This window comes from Cupressus sempervirens, chromosome 1, assembly GCF_028749045.1.
Source record: "Cupressus sempervirens isolate cs-2001-9-10 chromosome 1, ASM2874904v1, whole genome shotgun sequence".
Lineage (NCBI taxonomy): Eukaryota > Viridiplantae > Streptophyta > Pinopsida > Cupressales > Cupressaceae > Cupressus > Cupressus sempervirens.
Window position 1 is genome coordinate 197,670,132 of NC_143118.1, and position 20,017 is coordinate 197,690,148.

At 35.2% G+C, this 20,017-nt stretch overlaps 1 protein-coding gene across 4 annotated transcripts in view; it reads right to left on the bottom strand.

Annotated features, from left to right (window-relative positions):
* DWA1 (DWD (DDB1-binding WD40 protein) hypersensitive to ABA 1) overlaps positions 1-20,017 on the bottom strand; it is a 262,989-nt gene that overhangs the window by 111,746 nt on the left and 131,226 nt on the right. For all 4 annotated transcript variants that reach the window (XM_089820059.1, XM_089820040.1, XM_089820029.1 and 1 more), the window contains 3 exons: positions 7,646-7,685; positions 7,310-7,434; positions 6,446-6,559 (listed from right to left, as the gene is read on the bottom strand). In XM_089820059.1, the coding sequence (XP_089676185.1) occupies positions 6,446-6,559; positions 7,310-7,434; positions 7,646-7,685 (279 nt within the window). The remainder of the gene's footprint in view (positions 1-6,445; positions 6,560-7,309; positions 7,435-7,645; positions 7,686-20,017) is intronic.

Below are 20,017 nucleotides of genomic sequence, written 5' to 3' on the forward strand. Positions count from 1 at the left end.
TCTACACTCCCATGTCAACCAAATTGAAATCTACCTTGAAATCAAAGTTATTCAAATGCATGGGAAGCTCGAAAATCATGCTACACTTAAGTGTAACCATCTTCTAGCTTCGCTATAAAACCTTCAAACTCCTCTATTTGAAAGCCTCACCTAGCTACTAACCATGAATCAATGAGGCTATGATTGGCACTAGTATCCAACAAAGCAATCACTCATTGCCCTACAAGAAGTCCATGCACACTGAAAGACCTCTCTTTGTTCATGCTAGAGAGATATACTACCTTAAGGCTTGATTCACCAACCTCTTTCCCATCGCTATCTTCACCATCAGCCTTATTGTGAGCTAATCATACATCACCAATTGTAAAGGGACCCCTATCTTTTTAAGGTTAATTGGCATGTTTGTTGTTTTCTTCTCTTGGTGGCTCTAGTTTCAGTTCTCTAAGTTCCTCTTGTTCCCTATTAGAAGTGATTGGTTTTGCCTAGGTCTTGGGTAGTAATTATGTCCCTAACTTTTACAACTCTAGTTTTGGAATGTTTCTCAATAACTCATGAATATTAATGAAGCCTCGACTGAATACTATCTAGAGGAATTTCAAAATCTCCTACAATTGCCCAAGTTACCCAAAGATGGGTTCGAAAAGTCACAAGAATTCGCAAATGTTCCTAGAGAATCTCCGAAGGCATTCAAAAGGAGAAAGTATGTGAAATGGTAGAATGATCATCCTTCATTCATGGTTGTGTTAGGAAATAAAAAAGATGGAAGAATTTGGCATCACCAAAGTCTAGTATGGAATCAAAGGATTGTGAATTTATAAGCATCAATTTCACAAGAAAAAAGCAAAAGGCATGAAAGATATGCAAGATCCTAAAATCTTCCCTCATACCAATTGCACACTCATAAGCTCTAGAATTACATTTATCACTAAAGTTATCCACTAAGGACCCACATGCCCTATGGAAGTAAAGGTTCATTTCCAAATAATAAAGTCCTCTTCCATTTCAAATGGATGAGTGGATCGATAAACCCACAAGTGCCAAGGAAATCAGACAAATTTCGTTGAAAGGAGAATTTGTTACATTTGCAGGTACATCAAATAGCAATCAAGGAGTTCCTTAAATACATGGTATTCACCACCACAAAAAAGTAAAGCTAACCCTTGAAGGATATGGAAGATTCTCATTAAAAAAAAAGCATATCAATAAGAGATAGTTCAAAACACACAGGCCAAAAAATCAATGTTAATTATACAATTCATAATTCGATTGCATATGTATGCAAGAGGAAAAAGATTCAAAAACTTAAAATCCACTCACTTTTATGTGTTCAAGAGGCAGTCTATATTGAGGAAAAACGAAGGAAGTAAAACTCCTAGTCCTCCCAAAGTGATTTTTTCGGTCCAAGCCGAGGAACGATACAAGTATCGAATCAGAGGAAGTTCTAAAGCATAAATCCTGCTCCTGAAAACTCCACCATGGACACGCAACACAAAATACATTGAATGAAGAAGTTATTTTAAGGAACCTAATCCATACACAAACAAGAGAAGAAAACAATGACCAATCTCGTGGATGCCTGATTAATGTCTGAAAGCACATTGTGGACACGTTCACAATAAATGGAAAAAGTTGAACAAAGTAATTTGCAACCCAAATGGTGAAGCACAATTCGATGCAATTGGGGAAGAAGTCAATGTATGAAATAATCCGCAAGGGGGTCAAAAACACACGCAAACACATATTGCTACAAGTCACAAAAATTTTCAAAAAAATAAAAATCCCTCATGGGAAAACATGCCTAAGCACGAAACAATACAAATCAAGGATTTTGTGTGAAAGGAAAATAATGTCTACCTACCCGATCTATGCCTAAGGGCATTCTCATGCTAGCCATGGAATGCAAAGCAAAACAAAAAATGTTTGTAGTAGAGCCCAATTCATGCCCAAATACAGAAATGGCATAGTCAAAGATGGATGTTCATTTGGGCAATATTGTGGAAGGTCTATGACTCATAAAATTATTTCATATCGATGATAGAACTTGCCAAAATTAAAATTTATAATTGAAGGATTGAAGTTTTTGGATGATGTCTTTTAAACATATGTTCATAAAATATAACTTAATGTAATAAATTTGATAAAATACAATCAAGCATGGTTTAATCAAACATGGAAGTTAATAATTTTGCAATCAAGGAAGAAAATAAGTGAGGAGTGGGAGTAAGTTGTTGTCAATATGGAATCGCAATGGAAGATTTAAATTTTAGAATTACTGGACTCTATTGAAATTAATTGCGTGTTCCAATAAAAGTAAAAAGATAGTAATCGAATATATTAAATTTAATATTTATTCATTAAACTTTTGAAAATTAGAAAAGGTGGAAACTTGAAAATAAATAGATTTTGTGGATTTAAAGCTAATATTAATTAAATGTTAGTGAAACCCAGGGATGTGCACTTGGGCAAAAAACCTGGAGTATCAAGTGCAAGGACATCTCTGGGATAGGTACGCAGCATACAAGAGCACCCCTACCACTGTTGAAAGCTAGCCGCATCATTGCCTCCCCATCCCTATACCAATCAAATACCTCCAACATAGGTACTGGCAGACAGTGTCTGGGGACTTCCCAGGTTTTCCTCGACCACACCCAAGACAAGACGAGGTGCAATTGTCCGCAGTTGCCAATAAGAGCAAAAAAACAGTTGTTTTTCTTTAATTGTTGTTTTTTAATTGGTTCCTAGTTTGCCCTTAAACATGTGGATCCTATATAGGGCCCTTTAAGCCTTTCAAAAGGCCCATATACTTCATTTGGCATTCTGTTTTTGCAACAACTAATAGAAAACTAAGAAGAGTTTGAAAGAGCTTGGAGGGTGATTTTGCAAGTGATGGCAAGATCAAGAGGAGAAAGAAGACTCTATTTTGCAAGTGATTCATGACGCACAAGGTAGTGTTCTTACTATTTTCTTTGCTTTATTTTCATATTTTCATTTTTGTAAGTCTTTTGACATTACCAACCTTGGACTTCTTCACTACTAGCTACGTGTCAAGGTTTGGAAACAGGAACATGGCATCTTCATCTCTCAATCTAAGTATGCATGGGCTCTGTTGGACAAATTTAGAATGCAAGATTGTAAACTTGCATCTACACCTATGGAGTTTTGTCTCTAGTTATCAGCTAAATCTAGTTCTCATGTTGAGAATAAATATGCAATCAAACAAGTAGTGGGCGGTTTGATATATCACACTACCTTAAACCTAATCTCATCTTTGTTGTGAGTTGCATACCTTGCTTCATGACAACTCCCACTTCTGATCATTCGGCTACAACAAAATGCATCTCGCGCTATGTCAAGGGCATGCCTAATTTCGGTATCCTCTATGGACAAACCAAAGATGGCCAACTCATCGATCATACAAAATCGAACAGGGGAGGCTTTGTTGATCAAAAAGTCTGCTTCCGGGTATGTTTTCAGTTTGATCAAAGGTGTTATCACTTGAACTAGTAAGAAGCAGCAAGTCATATCTCTTTCCTTAACAAAAGCTAAATATCGGGGAACAGTCAAAGTAGGTTGTGATTCAGTTTGGCTTTGTAGGATGCTTTCTGACATCCATGTCTCGGGTAGGTCAGTTTCTAACCAGCCCGATGAAGTTGAACATCTAAAGACAAATATGCATGAAAATGCAAGCAATTCTCCTCAAAATCAAAAACCCACCTCTAGAATGGAATGGAAAACAAGAATAAATCTGAAGCAAATCAAAAAATTGAATGATTGGAGATGGAAATTTAATAATCAATGGATTCAATAAAATTGTCAATTTTGGACGAATCCCAAAGCATTGGGTCGGGGAACAGTCAAAGTAGGTTGTGAGCCAATTTGGCTTTGTAGGATGCTTTTTGACATCCATGTCTCAGGCAGGTCAGTTGGCCCACCAGCCCCTTGAAGTTGAACATCTAAAGACAAATATCCATGAAAATGCAAGCAATTCTCCTACAAATAAAAAACCCACCTCTAGAATGGAATGGAAAACAAGAATAAATCTGAAGCAAATCAAAAAATTGAATCATTGGAGATGAAAATTGAATAACCAATGGATTCAATATAATTGTCAATTTTGCATGAATCCAAAAGGGTTGAACTCGACCTTGCATGAATCTCCAAATCAATTCTCAAAATGCAATTTTCCTCTCACATTGGTTGTGTGAGGGAGGTCCAACCGAAAAACATGTTTAAAAAAGCACCAACAGAAGAAAATATAATACAATGAGGAAGTTGACATAAGGAATCAAAGCAAGAGTCCACGGAAAGGGGGAAATTGCTTAGTCTGAAGGAAGTGAAACTACAGTCACCTCAAAATTGACCAGCATTAGGCTTTCTTGATCAAAAAGTCTACTTCCAGGTATGTTTTCAGTTTGATCAAAGGTGTTATCACTTGAACTAGTAAGAAGCAGCAGGTCATATCTCTTTCCCTAACAAAAGCTAAATATCGGGGAATAGTCAAAGTAGGTTGTGAGCCAGTTTGGCTTTGTAGGATGCTTTCTGACATCCATGTCTCGGGCATGTCAATTTCTGACCAGCCCAATGAAGTTGAACATCTAAAGACAAATATCCATGAAAATGCAAGCAATTCTCCTCAAAATCAAAAACCCAACTCTAGAATGGAATGGAAAACAAGAATAAATCTGAAGCAAATCAAAAAATTGGATGGTTGGAGATGGAAATTTAATAATCAGTGGATTCAATAAAATTGTCAATTTTGGACGAATCCCAAAGGGTTGGGTCGGGGAACAGTCAAAGTAGGTTGTGAGCTAGTTTGGCTTTGCAAGATGCTTTTTGACATCCATGTCCTGGGCAAGAAAGTTGCACACCAGCCCTGTGAAGTTGAACATCTAAAGACAAATATCCATGAAAATGCAAGCAATTCTCCTCCAAATAAAAAACCCACCTCTAGAATGGAATGGAAAACAAGAATAAATCTAAAGCAAATCAAAAAATTAAATGATTGGAGATAGAAATTGAATAATCAATGGATTCAATAAAATTGTCAATTTTGCACGAATCCAAAAGACTTGCACTTGACCTTGCACGAATCTCCAAATCAATTCTCAAAATGCAATTTTCCTCTCACATTGGCTGTGTGAGGGAGGTCCAACCGAAAAACATGTTTAAAAAGCACCAACAGCAGAAAATATAATACAATGAGGAAGTTGACATAAGGAATCAAAGCAAGGGTCCACGGAAAGGGGGAAATTGCTTAGTCTAAAGGAAATGAAACTACAGGTATCTCAAAATTGACCAGCATTAGGATTGGAGATCTTAAGTCCCAAAAGCTATCCATAGCAATTGCTGCCAACAAGAGAATAAATCTAGTACGGCTTTGTTTGACTCATTCAGCCTTTAGGCCAAACATTGATGCAGAACCCAAACCTTTATTTATATATCCCTAAATGATAGAGATCTCAATGCACTTCCAGTAGGTAAGTGTAGCAATTTGAGAGCGACTCAAGGCGAAGGACTGCAAGTGAAATTAAACCTCTGCCCAAAGCATCATACATGTCTTGTTTGATGGACAAATGTGTATCATATTAGATGAATGGATTCCTATCCAGTTTGATGGATGAAAGCCTATACTATCTGATGTATACATGATTACTTGAATAATATAGCGAAAAGAGCACCTAATAGCTTAATAAGTGAAAAGAAATTAATTAAAAAACCAGTGAATATTTGAAATATAAATTGAGGGTTGTTTCATTAAGGTAGGATGCATTATCCATTGTGAAATTGCATATGTAGAAAAAATACACTTTAGAACTTCCATTCTCATATAAATATTTGAAGTCTCCTATATTTTTTCTTTTTCTAGTTGTACCATAAAAAACGGCCTCCTAAAATAACTTTCCTAGAAATGCATCTACGCATCCCTATTGTCTTCATTTAATATATATGGCAATACATAGTCACTAGAATAACATCAATATGATTTCGCACAAAATATAGAATGGGAAGCCCTCATTCATAAATATTAACAATATGAGCCTCGATTCCAAAAGCAAGCTTACCTATATGATGTGACTATAGACATAAGATCGAAAGACCTCGAACAACTCAAGGTAGCTTGCATTTATGCAAAAGGAAGGGGTGATGTATGGATACAAGAGACAAGGATTTGACCACTTAATTTTAAAAATCGGTCTCAAGTACATCATTGGATAAGAAGGCTAAATCTTCAAAACTCGGTCATCTTATTATGGTATTTACATGTATGGCTAAAAGTAAGCTCTATAAAATTTAGAAAATTCAAGTTAGCTAGCTTGGAAATGATTTAATATTCCTTTCAACCAAAAAGGGAAAGACATTGTCCTTCAATCATACAAACAACACTCCGCATTAAAAGTTTCTAATGCAAACCAGGGATATCAGAACTACTAAGAAAAAGGCTGACCTGATTATTAGCTATTCTTACATCCTGAGGAGGTGCACAAGCTGCAATCCTTATTGTAGCATTGAAACCAGGGAGGCTCCATAATGTTATACAGCCACCTCCACTGCCACAAGCCTGTTAAAGATCAGAAAAAACATTAGGCATCTCATTGTTTTTCATTGAATTATGGTGTTACATAGTGTATACTCATTCAAATGAGACAATTTATTCTGGAAATATGTATGATAAACATGTAAGCTATCTGCCCATTGTTAGCATTCAAAATTTCTCAAATTGCAATCATCTAGGTTTACTCAATTGTCAGATCAATAACATATAAACAATTATTACACACTTAGCATCATCTAGTACACATCAAAAGACCTTTTTACTGTCTTCCATTACAATGTAATTTCAAACCAATTGAACCGCATAGAAATTAAATTTCTCACTGCTAAATCACATGCCATATATGACAAAAATTAATAATAGAATTAATGTATCAGTTCTTCCTTCAAAATCGTTAATAGTCTTGCTGGTTAAGTTTTTCACTTTTACGATTACAAACTCGTCAACTCAAGCAATTCATTCCTTTTAGGATGTCATGTGAGGTTTTGGCAGCTTTTTCTTTATCAGGGCTGCATGATACTTTGATGCTTTGATTTTCCTTAACTGCACCCTGTTTGAGTAGCTTCGGGACATTCCCAATCTATCTACCCTTTTTGTGAATAGTCCATACATTACTTATGCAATAATACATTTGATCTATGCATCAAAAAGAGAATTGAAAGAAATATAAAACTCAAACTTAAATTTAAGAGAAGACTGTAAACAACAAAATGAAAATTAGGAACAGAAGCTCTGAACACATCATGCAAACCATACCAGCCAGTTCTGAGTTGGATCAAGTGCCATGCAACTGACCCATGGGGACATCGTTTTTGAATGGTTCGTCATCTTGGTTGCTCTAAATGGGTCCAAGCTTGCTATACAATGGCCATTCCTGCAGTCTGAATTTAGGTTTAGAAATATGGGAACATGTGCATCAACCGTAAAACAAAAATTTAATTGATGTAAAAATATAATCTCCTTATATTTTATGGAAGCCTAGAAGGCCATCCTCTATAAGATATTTTCCTTTAATTGGCATTCTCCAACCACAGAAGAAAGGACTCTGAATATCTTGAAAGCCAGTCAAAAGAATGTAAACCAAACACTTACCCCATATACGAGAGGTCCCATCTTCAGAACCTGTAATAACCTAATCGTATGAATCTTGCATCAGTGTCTCTGCATTAGATGTAATTATATCGATAGAAAATAGAGAGTAACATGTGTAGTTATAAAATATAGAAGAAGTAGCAATAACAAAGCCTTTACACCTCTTTAAATGAAAATTAATGATAACATCAATGTAAAAAACATTTATAACAATAAAAATACATCAATGATATTTAAGAGATAAGTATTCTATCCTATGAAGTGAATAGGAAAGAAAATGCGTTAAAGCTACAAATGCTAAATTAAAATTAAAATTGAATATGTATTCATGCAACTAAAAGAGAATTCATTAGGACTGCAACGAGTGTAATGGTAATTGTATGATTGATTATGATGATAAAGTTGCACTATACAGGCAATTAAATTACAATGTTTCGAATTGTAACAAATGTAAACTTGAGTCCAAAATAGAAACTAAATAAATAAACTTAATACTACCTGAATAGGCCTAAATGACCATTAAAAAATGAAATATTGCACCATAGTATATATTGAGAAATATTGGATTTCCCCCTCTAGAAATCTAAACATTGCCCTTGCCAACAACAGTATGCTCTTCCCCTCCTCCAAAGATCACAATATCTTTAAATGGTGTGTATTTTGTGAACCTGCCTTGTCGAAGGGTGAAATGTCTAGAAGCTCCAGAATCGATGTACCAAGCAGATTTCACATGATTTTCTAGTTTTTTGCCCATTAAACCAATAAAAAGAAAACTCCTTCAGCTCAATATGCTCTGCAACATGGATATTCTATAAAGACCCTCACTGCTTTGACCATTCAGCAACCAACCATTTTTTTGCATTCTTTCTTCATATAACCATACCTGAGATAGTAATTCCACTAAAAATTCTTCTTGGATATCTTGTAAAATTTACCTTGACAACTATTGAGTAATTATAGAGGCATAAACCCTATATTGAAAATCAGAATAGGTACAACAAATAAGACATAGGAGGCATTGGATACATCATTCTATGGAAACAACTAAAGCATTATGAAAGTATAGTTATAGAAATCTCATGGGCAACATTCACACATCTGATAGTCAAGGCTTCAGGGTTATCACTAGAGAGCACACAGTTAGAGTAAGAGGGTGGGGTGAACCAATATAACAACGGTTTTACCAATTTAAACTTTAACGATTACAATAGCATCATTACTAAATTCCAACAACCATGCATATAAGAATACAATCAGACAATGTTTTACGCGTAAACCGTAACAAGAAAAACCATGGCAAATAATTGATTTTCATTAATGCTTCTTTTACAATGTTTCTAGGCACCAACCTACTAGAGGCACCAAACCGAATAGCCTCTACATTTTGGGAATCAATTTCCAAAGAATCAGGGGATATTTTTTATAGTAACCCACCTAGGGCACTAAAGTGCTGCAAATTCATCAGTGTTGGCCTCAAGTGTCCACCTCAGGGCCCTAAAACAAGCGCTAATTTTTCACAATTCTTTTTAATCGCCTGTTTCTGAGATTTACCATATTTAAAGAAAATTATAATCAGCCCATGTTTGATCATCCTACAAATGGAAATTTTAAACCCTAGTTCTTTTGTCCACACAATCTGCGACCAATTGTCCATGTAGTAGCAAGAAGGTAGCTTACTAGGGTCTGAAATCGCAAGGAAGACCACTATATCTCTAAGTCTATCCCTTTCCAAATTAAATGCTATGATCACATCTGAGTCAAGAACAACCAGAAGAGAAGCAGCAGATGAGGGCTTACCTTGTCCTCCATTGTCCGTGTCTTCTCCCAAAGTTCCAAGATTCGCAACCACATATTTAGCTTTCTCCAAATCTTCATCAGCACCCTCAACAATATCTTTCAAGAAAATATCATTGTTATTATGACTTCAAGGAAAGGGAAGTTGAAATGAGTCATTACCCATAAACTTCTCAAATAAATTCACTCAACATTGTCTATTGGCATTCAATGCAGCTCGTACATATCAAAATGGAGGTTGGCTTCGCCTAGGCCGAGCGAGGCTTTCTCATGCAGAGATGACCTTCCCACAGGCAAGTTTGAGAGCCTTTCTTCCTTCAATCAATTCATAATTGCTGCTCTTCATTATCATAATTGTTTTTTAAAAAGAATTCTTAATCAGATTGCTGCCCTGTGTTCTTTTGATTAAAATTAGTATAAGTTGTTACAAGCAGCGCTGCTTTTCAATCAGCCAATGTATGCAGACTTTTCATTTCTCTTAATCATTTCTTTGGTGCCATCCTTATAAGCAACCAAGCTGCTGAACTGTTCTTTCTTTAATATTAATCACAGATTTATCCTGTACCTGTCCTTTAGTGAGGTAGGCAATAAATTAAGTCTCCTTTTTATATAATCTACTCCATATTGCTGCACACATACTTGAACGTCTCCATCGAAGTCTGATGCTTACGATTTGTCAAAACTGCTATTTTTGCATCCTCAATTCTTCGAGACATTTGTGGATGACTCGTATATCTGTCTATGACTCTATGGCAATGCCTTCAACCAGCTCTGTATAAAGTTATAAACAAATCTTGGTGACATCTTTGACAATAATCTCCTTATTATTCCTTTAACATTAATGGTAGCAATCCTCATTAATATGTCTTTGACATCAATGACCACATTTCCAGCAGTCATACCTAAAACCCCAAATTAGTGCTACCTTTCTTTCAGTCGCATGCATCAGTAGCAAATAAGGAAGAGCTGATCTGTGAATCAACAGTTAAGAGCTTGGGCAAAAACACACATCAGATCTAGGGTTTCTAAGATCCATCACATTCAGTTGGCCAGGAAATTACCTCAAATCTGGTGTGCTCCCTTCCCAGCACTTCAACCAGCACTTCCAACCAGACCAGGAGCAAAGAATCGAACTGTATATCAGCTAAGGAGGTCAACACTGTTAAAATTGTAGCTTCGGTCTGATTGAATTGACCTGGAGATAATTCTTACGTGGTTATTGACAAATCATCATTTAGACAAATATATCTACTTAGATATTATATTATATATATAAGTATGGTTATAAATATATTATTGTTAATATATTATCTAATGATCATTAACCATAGAGACATGTCTCCTCTCATATTTATAAGTCATTCATATCTGCACTTAGAAAACACCAAATCAATTATGGCAGTGTTATTACATTTGTAGAAGCAGTCCTTGTTACTCAACATGGTATCGGAGCAAGGCTGCAAATAGTATTAACCCTGCAAATCCTGATACATATTGAAGTTCCAGATCAATAATCTCTACGGAAGACAAATTCGTACATCAATATCATGTCAATAACTATTCATTAACGGAGAAGGGAGGTTCATCGGATGCTCTAGGAAAAAGAATACCGAAGGAGAGAAGACATCGAGTCAAAAATGAACTGTGAATCAATGGAATGCAATACAACTGGCACAGTAATCTCCTGAGAGCAGAGTGAGAAGTTAGTGACACACTCATTAAGAGGATGCATTACCTAGCAGTTTCGTACAAGCACAAAAGAGAATGAGGAGAATGGATTCAGAAAGACAGTCAGAGAAGTATCATTCCTCCAAGGCACACAAATCAGACAATCTAGTAAACCGTAATGGCATAAACCCCAGTGACCAGTGATCAACCAGACAGGTTGTAAAGTTAGATGATAATATATTCAATGGAACTTGGTCATGTCATCACGAGGTCAAAAACGGATATCATTGCAAATCCCAGACCTACATAATGACTATGATAAATTGCTACAATACTCATATAATCGGCGACTATACGGGTCATTGCATAAGGAGTCTATTGAGAGTATTGATCGATGCTTTGGCAATGCATATGCGGTTAGTTCAATATCGAAGGAAGTTATTGGAGACAAACTAACTAAGGAAAGGGTAGATATTTGGAATAAAAGATATGGAATATTCAACATTGAAAAGTATGGTAACATAATACCAAAAAATGTGGAAGGAGGCAATCCAATTACATTGCATGGGAAAGTTGTTAAAGGCTAGTCATCTAACATCATAAAATCATACATTTTGGACACTCTATGCAACTTGCAACGTACGACAGAGCACCTACGACTAGAGAAAGAACACGATACTACAGTCTCACCACATTAAGAAATGAAATCACAAACATTCATTTTCGGAGAATGATAATCATCTATGCAAGAGGATAGTCACAGCATAGAGAGAGAGAATCCAATTGGTTGCAATATTCAATACTGAATAGCATATGGACATCGACGGTGATAACAGTTCATATTGTGATCACTATCTACACATTTTAAAGAATTAAGTTTCAAACAAGGAGCAGTCGTACGCAAGGGAAGATACTTAAACACTGAAGCAATCGACTAAGGGAATTTGATAAACATAATAGTCCCCAAAGAAATTATATCAAGCAATTATACTATTGATAGCTATACCCATTGAATCAAAGATCGTCAAAATAAAGTCAACATTATTAGGGAATAGAAAAACTACGGAGAATAGCATTAGAGAGAGGGAAAAGAATTTCTTGTGGGCACAATATCGATTACTTGGAAAAACATCATACATATAGTCATGCATGTAAAGTTTACTTACAGATTTTTTTTTCTCTTTTTTGGCAAAACTGAAGTATGAATATTTCCTGCAGGTACAGCCAATGCCAATGAAGAATACAAGTGTTGCACAGTATATATAAACTAAATGCAAATGATATAAATATTTCTTCAAGATTGACGTCTGTGTTGCCTTCCATCTGCACACATTAATCAATTTTTATGATGCAATATCGGGCAGTATATCCTATGTATACAATTCTGGACGGGTACATGGGTGAATGGGCATGTCTCCAAATGGAGACATGACAATTCACCGATGTACCCGATCGGTGGAATGCTCACACCCAATGTGATTAGTCATAACAAAACTAATGCCATTAATACTTTAACTAAGTCTATTGCAATTGGTAACAATCAGTATAAATACAATTGTTTACTGAATTCAATTCTGAGATATTACTTCAATAATAATATGCATCGACAGTTCTGAATGCTGCGATCTCCATAATGAAATTCAGATTATATTCATGTACATGTACATATACATATCGGTATTCAGCATATCGAATTGTATATGTACATGAGTATAGTCTCATGTGATCAGTGCAATTTTCTAAACCAAAGCTATTTGTTTCAACAATACATCTATCATGTTCAATACAAACATTTAGCAATATATGAAACATTTCCATCCAAGCATATTGATTGAGAAGATGGCGACAAATATGGATTCAGAAAGAGGATAAATTAAGTGATCCCTGAATGGAGTCATTACATGATGGGGGTGCTTTCTTCATAATGCATGAACTTATTCCCGCTGTGAACTACATTCGCTGATCCACAAAATACAGTTTGTGTGTAAAGATGATTCCCATTGACAAAGAATTGCCAGTGTATTTATTCTTGCATTAGAACTTGTTCCTATGGCCTAATATTTCAATGAAGACAGATTTGAACTCATGTTTTCCTGTGGCATCTGCACATTAAAGGAGATAAAATACTCTTGCAATTACTTGAGCTGAAAATGAATATACTTGTGGAGGGTTGGAGGACACAAAATGAATCTCATTTGACCTCTTGGTAAGAAATTTAATCTCTGGAACTTCAAGTCTGATTGGAGTAATCTCAGCTACAAAGTCTATGATCGTGAGGAAAGCTTATTGCTGAAATTGGTAATGGTGGCGCCACTTTAGAAAGAGACCGTGCCATCTAATTTTAGTGCAAATCTATCTTCAATGTTTACAACAAATGGAGAGGAGGAAATCTCAATCTTAGTGTCTTGACACGTTTTCAGGCCTATTCCAATTACAGCTGTGTAGATGGCCATCAACTTATACTTCTATGACCTTGAAATTACAAAACCTTCACATGTAATGAGCTTAAAGAATGCGCAACCCATTTATAAACTCTGGCGAAAAGTATGTCAGTGAGCATATATGGTTGCAACTAATTTCTGAACCAGTTATGTTCCTTTCATGATATCCATCATTGGGTGACATATTGGATTCACCTTATTTGAGAAATATGTGCAGCAAATCAGAAATGACTCATGCGGTTAGCATCAACCTGAATAGATACAAATCAACTCAACTCATCACCTTACTCTTTGGCAAGTAGACATCAGTAATAGAGTTAGACAGTCAACAATAATGTTAAGTAAAAATAATATTAGATGAATTTGCAAGTCCATATGGAATACCATCGAATAGAAGTAAAGGGAAGATGAGTAAGTGAATGGATATTCTAAACAACTGAATAAGTGGGAATTTACATTGTTGGGGGAATAATAACAAATCTTTCACTCCCACTTAGAAAGGAGATGTTCACTCTCAAATGTCTATGGACCCTCATGTGCAGATAAGCATTCTTATCTTTTACATTTATCTATTCATTGTAGTCTCTCTCCTATTTGTAACTCTATACATACTATATGAGATTTATTTGCCTTGATTATTTCCTTTATATCTAAGAATGTTCTTGCAGGAAAAGAAGGTTGCTACTTTACACAAGCTACCAAATATTGTGCAGACTCAATCTTTTGACAGTAGCTCCAAAGAAGTTGTGATCAAGCTGCATAAAGTAAGGCTCTTGAAGCAAATATCTTGCATAACTAAGACTATAAGTATTCTTCTACATTAAGAGGGATTCTGACACTTCTTCAAAAGCAACATAGGAAAACTGATATTCAGAAGGAGTAACTGCATGATTTTGATGGGCTTACCCCTATATATATAGGAAGTAATGACTTGCCACTAGAGAGTCGAAAGATTGATATCAAATTCCGAGGGAGTCCAACAGGTATCCTTGGGCGAAGAGAGCCTCTAAGGGAGTAACTAGAGGACCTAACTTCCCAAGATCATTGTTCAAAGGGAGAATTTTGAGGTGAGATCCCTTGTTAATGATCTCTTCTCTATGAGGGAGAAGTTCGAAGTGAAATTCTTTGTAATGTACTCTCCTCTGTGAAAGAGAATTTTGAGACGAAAACCCTTGTTCCACCCTCTAGGAACAGCTATGGTGGATCAACCCTCTTACTTGGTTCATGGTGGATATCATGTGAGTTACTACATGATGTTGTTGTGATTTATGTTATGAAAGTTGGTGATCTTTCATTTGACATATGTGTGAGGTCGCTATTGTAAGATGAAAATCTTAGCAATAGTTGGACCATGTTATCATGATAGACTTCATTAAGTAGTTGTCCTGCAATGTGCTAGTAATCATGTTAACAAAAACTATCATGATTGACTACATTAAATTTTAATCCCGGAATAAGCCAAAAATCATGACATTGTGTTTGTTGTGCAAGTTGTTGGGTGGATATTTTGCAACTGACAGTTTTGGGTAAAAATCCAATCACAAAATAGGATGACCAGCCACAACATGTGAGACAGAGTCTCTCCTACCTTAAAGGGAAGGCTCCCCCTTCTCACCGTTCCTTGGATCACCTCAAGGTAAGTAAGAAGTCGAGAGATTTTATAAAATGGGTGTTACCAATATCCTTTCTTCTTATCTTTCAAGAAAGAATCCACTTTCTCGTGGAGTGAGTAATGGCCAGGGTAAATCTCTAACTACACTTCTATCAAGAGCTGGAAACAGTGATGCTGATAAACCTTCACTAACTCAAAGGCTAGCTGAAAATGTACTGGTTTGGCTCTAAGTCCGATCGTATTTCTATATGGAAAAGCTTTACAATTAGGGCACAAAGACTCCTAAAAGTAAGACTAACTTAACTATTTTGCAAATTAAGAAAGAAGTATAAGCTACAGACAAAGCTTCTAGCTATATATTTCCACAACCGCTCCTAGTCAAAGTTTCGGCTCTGCTTCTTAAATCACTATGCTCTTTTATTGAACACACAATAATAACATGAATCAAGACAATAAGGACAAACTATAGTCAAAGCTCCTAATTTGCTCTATCACAATTGCTTCTAGTCAAAGCTTTGAATCCAGTTGCTTCTTTTATTCACTTTTCTCCCAACTTTGTACTACACAATCAAAGTTATGCTTGCACAAATGTGGCAAAGCTTTCTTTCATATAACAAAAGATAATGATGATTTTACAATGAGGGGGCACTCCTTTATATAGGCATAGGAGTTGAGAAAAAGGTGGAGGAAAAAGTGAGAGCAACTCAACCAACTTTGACCTAGTCTAACTAAAAGATGAATTTTAAGGTTACATGCAACTGCATGTGCAACTCGAATTACATCTTTTAACATACATGTAACTCGCATTACATATAATTACATTTTTCATGCCATGCATCATCTCCAACTACAAATATGAAACAAGAAGAAAGAAGATGAAAGAGAAGGAAACAATCCTAGGGATTGTTCTGAAGGGCCTTGTACTTGGCGATGTTATCCCGGATAATAACAAGATTGGGAATTCTTGTACTTTGTACCACTACATTCACCTTGATAACCATGGTCTTGCGTCTTTTGATAACCTCTAACTTTGATGAATTGTCCGTTGTCATTTGAAAACTTGATATGTTCAAGTTTTCCTCACTCAAGTTGTCATGAATTCTCCTTTGTATATCAACACAAACTGAAGTCTCTGACACTTTGAAAACCTTCTTGACAATGTCCGGATGTAAACTCAACGTAACTTTCCATCAACACCTTTAACTTCTTTTTTCGAAGTAAAGTGCTTGGCGCATGGGAATGCCTGCAAATGAAAACTTTTGACTTTTGAAAGGTGACTTGAGCTTTCAAGATGTTATTGCATGGAAAATGGATTACATGTAAATGCAACATGTAATGAGAAACGAAAAGTGATATGGCATGCGAAAGTGAATGGAGGATGCACTTTACATGTAAGTGTGAATGGAAGATGAGGAAACATATATTTGCTCATGAAAGTGCCAATGCATATGGAGAGATGGAAATGGAAAATGGAAGAGGGATAATGAGCTTTATAGTCACCTTTGGTGAAAAGATGAAGTCAAAGTACATGAAAGATGAAAATGACATCTTTTTGACTTATCAAAAATCACTTTTAATCAAAATCAGACTTTTTGGATGCAATTACACGTAAGGCATTTCATGTAATCGTGTTGTGTGAATTGATAAGGAAAGTGAGATGAGTGAAAATGGAAGCGGAAAATGGGATTACATGCATGTGTGGATGGTGAATGAGATGGAAAACATGTAATTGCATTCGCCGAATAAGAGGTGAGGTGTTGTGACAAAGAAACAAGTTGTGAAATGTGATGATGCTTTCGCATAAAGTGAAGCAACAAGAAGTTCTTGGGGAAGAATTTGTGACTTCTCCAAACTGGCAAGCAAACACAAAACACAAAAACACAAAGAAAAATGTACCTTTGGAAAGTGACTCAAACATGCCAAGATGCAAAACACTTCAACACTCAAACTTGAAATTGGAACTTGGGAAAGAACCAAAAACATGAAAATGAACAAATTCTTCATATTTAAAGGAAAAATTCACTTTCCAAAGCATAGATTTCAACAAGTGGCAATCATCAAGCAATTATGTGCATAAAATCAGCAAGATAAGCACAAATTAAATAGCAAGAAAGAAAGAGTCCACTTACATGAAGATTAAGTGTCAAAAATGAAGGAGAAAGATGCTCCAATGTTGAAAAATTCTCCAAAAATATTTGAATCTTTCAACTTTTTACAAATTCAAATGGGAGAGGGCAGAAAACAAGGAATAATTGTTAAAAGATGCCAAAACATGCCCTAAGATTGCTCCAATATCCAATGTTTTTGAGATGTTTATGCTTGGGACATTTTTTGGTGAAAAACGTTTTTCACCAAGATGAAAGACCAAATCAATTTGGTGTTTAAACACCAAAACATGCATCAACATGCAATGCAATCCCCAAATAAAGCAAAATCGATTTGTATTGGAACAAAAATATGGATCAAAAATAGAATTATTAGCTGATTTCTTCAAAAACGTGCCCTAGGTTTGAGCTTCCAAAAATGTTTTTGAGCTTGTTAGATCCATTTTCAATGTAAGAAAACTCATTGCCCATCAAAAACACCTCAAATGGAAAAGATTTCATGCAAATCCATCAAGAAAATCTTCATTTATCATCAAAATCAGGTTCTTGGAGGGCAAAGGCATGCATTTCTTCAAAATCGGACTTTTTGGAAGCCAATACACATATTAAAACATGCTTTAGTTTAAAATCGGGCCTTTTAGAATCAATAGCATATTTTAAAATGTACAAAAAGGCAAATCAGACCTTTTTGGGTAAATAACATATTTTAAAATGTGCAAGCAATCAAAATCGGACCTTTTAGAAGGGAATGCACATTTAAAGTTACATCTCACATTTTGGATGCGAAGACATAAAAATTTACATTTTGATGTAATGACATCAAAAAGGTCCACTTTTGATAACTGTTTTGATGTAATGACATCTAAAAGGTCCACCAAGTTGAACTTTATATGCAGTGACATGTAAAATGTTCACTTTTGATGGATTTTAGATGTAACTGCATATAAAATGTCCACTTTTAATAACTAAGTCATTTAATCCACTTAAATTTATAAAAATGTTACTAAATGGGTCATAAACAATATTTATCTCTCATATTTAAAAATATAACATATAAACATCATTTAAAAATTAACAATTAAATGAGCAGTTGATTTAAAAATCAAAAATTAAACTGGATCTATATAGTTATATAGTCACTTTAAGTAAAAAATTAAAAAGAAACTCAACTTAAAATTATAAAATAAAGTGCCCTATAGACATTTTAAGTTGGAAATTTAAAGTAACTAAAAAACATAACAAAAAGTGAATTTAAGTTATATTTATCAAAAAGTGAAAGTCAAATTAAAAATATAACATCATATTTTTAATTCATGTTGTTGCACTAAAAAGGTCCACTTTTGAGACACTAAAACGGGCATATCTCTTGACTGAAAATTCCGATTGAGCTCTAGGTTAGATTGGATCAAAGGGAAAAGTAAAAGGCATGACATGAGCAAAACCAAAGGACTGAAACCAACAAACGCAAACTCAAAAGCAAAGAAAAGGATGAATGCCTCAAAAATCAAGCATGGGCTCTACAAAAAGCAAAACAAAAAAGACTTGACTAAAACCTTCAGTAAAACAATTTGATATATGAATTGAAGTTGATCGATTGATCAACATTAAATAATTGATAGATCGAATTCAAACCCAAAGATACACGAAACTAGCTTGAAAAAGTTACGTGTTGTTGCCAACATTTTGTGGTGAAAATATGCAGGAAAACACCTCTCTTGTATCCAGCATCAATTCATGACATTAATGATACTGTCCAGGTATATCTAGATTCATTTAGTAGACCAGAATATGCATATCATGTGTAATGTCCCTGTTTTTGGCAGTCTACGCAATTGATGGAGTTAGCTCATCATAGCAACCCTCATGAGCTGGCAGCGAGTTTTAGGAGTCCCATCTGTAGATTTACTATTTTTAGTACGTCTATTTTTGGCAATGCAGTGGGTGGCTTTGGCAATCGATCGTCACCTGCAGTAAATAAAGTTAATAGTTGATTGAGCTCTTATTTATTCATTAATTATTAAGTTGCATTATTATAATAATGTTTATATTATTATAATAATGACATTAAGTGATATTTTTAAAAAGTGTGTTGGAAAGTTTCTAGTGTTGAGTTTTTTTTGGGAAACTTCCACAATTTCTGAAGTGGAGTTTTTTAAGAAACTTTGGCCAATGAAGGATTATAAATGAAAGCTCATTTCATTGGAAAAAGCATGCTTGAAATTATATTTTCTTTTGTTGTCTTTGTGGCTTTTTCCTTAGTTCTGAATTGTGAGCCCTTGTTGCAATATAAGATAAGATAAGGTAAGATAATGATATTAATGTCCAACAAAAGACCAAAAGGAGGTCTATGGGACTGAAAGATTACAATAATGAGGCTAACACCAGCAAGGACAAACAAAGGTGTTTAAAAATAAATGACAAAAACAAAACAGCAATAAAGAGAGAAAGAGATAGAGAGAACGCCAAGAGAGACTAGGAATCTTTCTTAGGCAAAAAGTAATCAGTCACAGAATGATATACTTGTCAACGTATAGATGCACTGTACTATCTCTAACCACTCACAGAGGAGTGTCATTGGTGCAAATAACCGGAACGGGATCTGACACATCTAGAAGGCCCAATAGATCTAGTGGAGCTAGAAGGCCTTTTCAAACCACGCAATGGAGATAATGGTGTAAAGAAGGCAGTAATGAGCTGAGTAGTCAAGTGCCAATGTGGAAGCAGTGACAAGATTGTGCTATCACGGAGCATA